This window comes from Nyctibius grandis, chromosome 27 (genome assembly GCF_013368605.1).
Source record: "Nyctibius grandis isolate bNycGra1 chromosome 27, bNycGra1.pri, whole genome shotgun sequence".
Lineage (NCBI taxonomy): Eukaryota > Metazoa > Chordata > Aves > Nyctibiiformes > Nyctibiidae > Nyctibius > Nyctibius grandis.
In genome coordinates, this window is record NC_090684.1 from 1,138,676 (window position 1) to 1,143,859 (window position 5,184).

The 5,184-nt window shown below is 54.3% G+C and overlaps 1 protein-coding gene across 1 annotated transcript; it reads right to left on the bottom strand.

The window, feature by feature from the left end:
- Positions 1–938: 938 nt before the first annotated feature.
- Positions 939–2,015, bottom strand: G0S2 (G0/G1 switch 2). The gene is made up of 2 exons (XM_068419375.1): positions 1,877–2,015; positions 939–1,563 (listed from the first exon to the last, which is right to left on the bottom strand). The coding sequence occupies exon 2, from the start codon at positions 1,522–1,524 to the stop codon at positions 1,219–1,221; it is 306 nt and encodes a 101-aa protein (XP_068275476.1). The 5' UTR covers positions 1,525–1,563; positions 1,877–2,015; the 3' UTR covers positions 939–1,218.
- Between the last annotated feature and the right edge of the window lie 3,169 nt (positions 2,016–5,184).

Consider the following 5,184-nt stretch of genomic DNA (forward strand, 5'->3'; position numbering starts at 1 on the left):
TAGCAATTGTTTTGCTTTTAGCTGGCGTATTGCTGGTACCTCTCCCCGCTTCTGTGCAAGGTGCGTGGCCTGCTCCTACCTTTGCCGTGCTGGCCAGGGCTTTGCCGTTGAGCACAGAGGGATTTTCTGCCCCAGTCGTGACTGGCAGGGACTGTTTCCCTTCCCTCCCTTCTGTAGCGTGGTCAGGATCTTTCAGCTGTGGCTGTCTGGAGGGTTTATTTGACTAGCACGACATGGTGCTGATTGCAACAGATTCTTACTAAGCCCAGGAAAGATTTTTAAATAGGTTAAAGTCCTTTCACAAGTCTGGCAGTGCCCTGGGTACAGCCCTGAAGCCTGGATCCCTGTTTCCACCCCTCCAGGCTGACCGTGCCATCGTGTCTCTCCGTGTTTCGGTCTTCCCTCTGTGGTACCCCTATAATACTGGAAGCTAATATTTATTCTGCACAATTGGGTGTCTGTGGTGGGTTTGTGAAGGATCCCAGGAAAGGTAGATTTTTCTTTTAAGCTTTAGCTGTGCAGCAGCCGTAGCCTGTTAAGAGGATTGCTGGGGCATGGACAGGGGTTTCTTTAAACAGTTCTGGGCATGCATGGCCATGGCAGAGACCCGAATCTGTGCCATTAAACCTAGATAACCCCGTGAAGTACAACCCCCTCCAACTTGGGGCATGTGTCTGTCACCCATGTGAGACAAATGCCCCCACCTCTGCCCACCCCAGTTGGCCCATTTTGGAAGGGAGCTGGAGGTACGGGAACGCCACCCCCCTCGCTGCCAGAGCGGCCTCACTGAGGGGGGCTTTATCAGAGGGTGCAGCCACCACCCTCAACTGTTCTGGGTCCCCCCAGCTACCCCTTGAGAGAAGCCAGAGGCGCAAGTGAAACCTATTTGCAAATATGTAAGAGAAGGGTTTGAAATGAATGCAGCTGGAGAGCACTGGTACCATATAAAATATTTATTGATTTTGTAAAATGCATCTGTAATAAAAATAAGAAACCATGCTGTGCATCTTGCACATTTTTATACCAACAAAAGGTATTTTTTCCCACTGCTGCACAGCAGCAAATATAACCGTTCACTTCTTTCAAGTCTTGCGCTTGCGGTCTCCTCCTTCAGCCACCCCTTCTCTCTTCTTGCTGGAACCACCACCACCGGGTAGGACAGGACAGCAGTCCCTGGAGCTTGGCTGCTCAGCAGGCACCTCGCCAGCCGCGGGGCTCTTAGGAAGCGTGCTGTCTGATCACCAGGGCCCTCTGCATCCCTGCCGCCTTGTTCTTCTTTTCCAAGATCAAATCCTCCTGTTTCTGGGGAAGCTTTTGCTCTTGTGTTGGGGCAGGTTTCTTCTCCTCCTCCTCCTCTAGCCTCCCCGCAGAGGTGAAGGGGCTGCACACCGTCTCCACCAGACCGATGACCACACCAAAGAACGCCAGCACGCTGCCCAGCATGTACAGCTTGACCATTTTCCTGTTGGGCTTCTGGCTGAGCATTTCTTTGGCAAAGGGGATCAGCTCGTGCATGGTTTCCATTTTATTTTGCAGCAGCAGCAGATTTGGAAGGTGTCAGTTCTACAAGAGAAGAGGGAGGGAGAGGGACGTTAGTTAAATCCAGCTGCTTTTCCCTGTGGGGTCCGAGCCCTCCGGGCAGCCCAAGCTCTCCGCAGACACCCCGGCCCTGCTTTAAGCGGGGATTTTTGCGTTGTGCTGGAGGCTCGCTGCAGGAAAGCCCATCCACCCCGGGCAGCGCAGACCCTCCGCAGCCGGAGCCGGGCTGCGGCGAGGGGGACGTGGAGGGATCCAGCCGGGCCCCCACCGCATGGCCCCGCATTCGCACAGCATCCCCTTGCACCCCCGCATCCAGCCCCCCATCGCACCCCCTTACCCAGAGGCGGCGGCTGCTGCGGGGCCGGGAAGGGGGCGATCAGCGCTGGGCTGGGCTGGGCTCGGCTCGGCTGGGCTGTGGGCTGGGCTGGGCTCGGCTCGGCTCGGCTCGGCTCGGCCCGACCGCTGCTGCCGCCGTCGCTGCCGCCGCCGCCTTATATCGCCGCCGGGGCGGGCGGAGCCGGGCCCGGTGCCCCGAGCACGCCGCCAGCACGGGCCGCCCCCCCGCCGCCTTGGCAGCTCTTGCCCTTAATCCGGCCAGGCTAAAAAAAACCACTTTTTTTTTTTTTTTTTTTGGCAAAACTTGTTCGTGTTCTCCGCCCCCCACCAAAAAAATTGTCCTGAAGTCTGATTTCAGAGCCATGGATCTTCTGCTCCACTTGCAATGCAGCTCCGTGGCTGCTTCTGTAAGAAAAGTGTTTAATGTATTAGTAGGAGCTTTATCGAGCTCGTACTCGGGTGTGAGGGAGGGGGTCGGTGTCCAGAGCTCGTAACATCACGGTGTTTGGATCTAGGGCTCGGGTTTGTGCAAAGTCTGATTCAGCCAAACAGATGGGTTTGCCTTGCTGTGCCTGTTCTTGTAGTGAAGGGGGTAAAAAAATGCCTCAGTGAAGCAAAGCAAAGGTGTTGCCCAGGACAAAGTGTGAAGACATTTGTTAAAGGTTTCTATAGATGGCTCATGGCAAAGAGGACTGTTAGAAAGCAGACAGATGCAGCGTGTGACAGCACCTTGATTTCTTAGAAATAAGAGAATAACTGGAAGTTCCCAAACTGTTCAGACCCTATTTTCACTTTTCCTACACTTGATGCTGAAACTCTGTAACACCCCGTTGTAAGTGTTGCTCCATGTGATTCACCCAAAGGACAGCGTATTTCCATTTTGGGGAAAAACAGAAGGCAGCACTGTCACACTTCTTGCCTGGCTTGCTGCCGCAGAGCATTGCTTCAGCAACATACAGCAGGTTACATCATCTGCTTCTGCCCGTGGCTCCGCCGGTGCACGTATACTGCTCCGGCTGGAGGAACCATGTACGTTCTAGTGGCTGCTGACCTTAGAGAAGTAGCTAAAGCCACAAGACGTTGTTGGGATTTACAACTTCTGATTTCACAGAGCAGATGATAGCATCCGGACAGACTTCTCATGGTGGCTGAGATGATGGGGATTGCTCTGCCAGGGCAGTGTATAGAAATCACAATACCCTGTGAGTTGATAGCAGCACTTTTAAGGAGCTGTTGGTGTATGTGGGAAGAGGTAAAGCTCAGAGGGAGCCCTTGTGAACGATGCTGTAACGGAGGCTGCTGCCTGGTGGCTCCCCAGGCTGACCCTCCTGGAGGGGCACCCAGGGGTGCTCGTAAACCCCGGAAAGGCACAGCCCAAAGGGTGGGCAGGCAGCCCCCAAAGCAAGCTGGAGCCAGTGTTCCTCCCCTCTCCTCCTGCCCTCCCTGGGCTGCGGGTGTTAATGCCCTGCCTGCTCGGCTCCCTGACCACTGGAGCGTGGGCACTGGCCGGCCCGCCTCGCAGAGGGACGTTGTGCTTGAATTTCTTGGGTGGTTTGGTTTTTTTTTTGTCCCTTCCTTGCTGAGCTCTGCCGTGGCACGCGTGGGGCAGTGAGTCACCCCTCACTCCTCACATCCCGCACGTCGGAGGGCGGCTGGAGGCTTTCCCCGCCGCTGCCCCCCGCAGCCCCCGCGCCGGGCGGGAGGGCATTCACAGCAAGCAGAGCACTCCGAGGAAACTCTGCCAGGGAAAACTTGGGGGTTTTTTTTGTAAGTTTTGAATGTGCTTAGGAAATTGTATTGCAAGACTGGCTGTAAAAGTTGCTAAAGACTTGTCTATCCCTCCTCAGTGTCTGGGGTTTTTTTCTTTAAATAAAAGGTCCTTATCTTCTCTGCCAACTTGGCAGCAAAGGTTGCAGCTGATTCCTGCACTCAAGCTCTGTTTTTCTCTCCTGCAATGCTTTGACAAATGACCACTGCAGAAAAGATAGCTGGGGGAGACAGCAATTAGACAGGGAAAGTTCAAGGTCACCCTACCTCCAGCCAGGGCTGGCTGCATGGCGGGGTGAGATGTGCTCTCTCCTTCCAGCCCCGCGAGCCGTGGGCAGGGTGAGCTGGTGGGGCCCTGCACAAACACCTGAGCGCAGCGGGTCTCTGCAGTACGCAATCCCAGAAACAAAGGTCAGTGGGAAGTGTTGGAATCGTGACACTTTGCCTAAAAAAAATATTTTTTTGGAGGCAGGATTTTCTTTTCCTCCTGAACCTTATATTTGAAAGTCTCTTCTTCCAACCTGAAGGCTAGGAAGGTACTGCTTATTCATTAAATATAGATGGAGATGTCTATGCAATCCCAAATACTAAGAGCTGGAGCTGTAGGGAGAGCACAGAGCCCAGGATAATTTTGAGGGTTAACCAAGCAGCTGATAATAATCTGTGGCAAATGCCTTTTATAGCAGCATTCAGATTGTGTTCATTTAATTAAATAATATTTAATTCAATTTTGTTTTAAATTTGAGTAACAAAGTCTGTGCAAGCTTGTTGTGTGGACATTTAAATTGGATTAAGAATGGATAAAAGGATTAATGATTAACACTAAATTAGACTAATTTTAGCTGTTTCTAATCTTATTTAGGAGAGTCTACACAAGGAGGTTGTCAGGTTTAATTGCAACTTTGATTAAACCGGACTTTATAGCTGGGAAAACTTCATGAGTTTAACGTCATTGGGAAGAAGAGCTCTGCCTGAATTTGCAAAGCAGCGTAAGCACCTGAGGCTTAACCTCAGTATTGCCGGCCGGCGAAGGCCGAGACGTGCGACCGCTCAGGGCGATGATGCTCCGCTCACCGGCTTTGCACGTGCTGAGCTCGAACGGTGCCCGATGCGCAGCGCCGGAGCCACCAGCTCGGGTAAAGCTGCTTTGAAATCGCTTTGGAGGGTGCAGGTGAAGCCGTGCTGCAGCCACTGAACCCCTGCTGCTCTGGGCAGCTCTGCCCGCGGGAGCCCAGAGGAGCTCTGCTGTTGGCATGGCCCGTGGTGCTCGGGGATAACCTCGGTGATGCTCTCGGGAATGAGGGCACCGGGAGCGAGAGCTCTGCCCGGGCTGTGGGTGGACGTGCTGGAGGAGCGGGGAGCATCTCCAGCTCTGCAGAAGGGCTGGAGGGGGGGGGGCTCTCTGGGCTGGTGAGCGCAGGGCTCGGCTCCGGTTTCAGCTGTGTCCCTTGGCCGGTGCACAGCTCCGTGCTGGCGCTGGGGCCACGGGCAGCTGCTGGTCCTGGGCAGGGGCACGGCAGGCGCTGGGCACGCCGCGGGCGC

Bases quoted from the DNA above. Each gene is read 5' to 3' on its own strand.
- G0S2 (XM_068419375.1), bottom strand. From the start codon at position 1,524: ATGGAAACCATGCACGAGCTGATCCCCTTTGCCAAAGAAATGCTCAGC.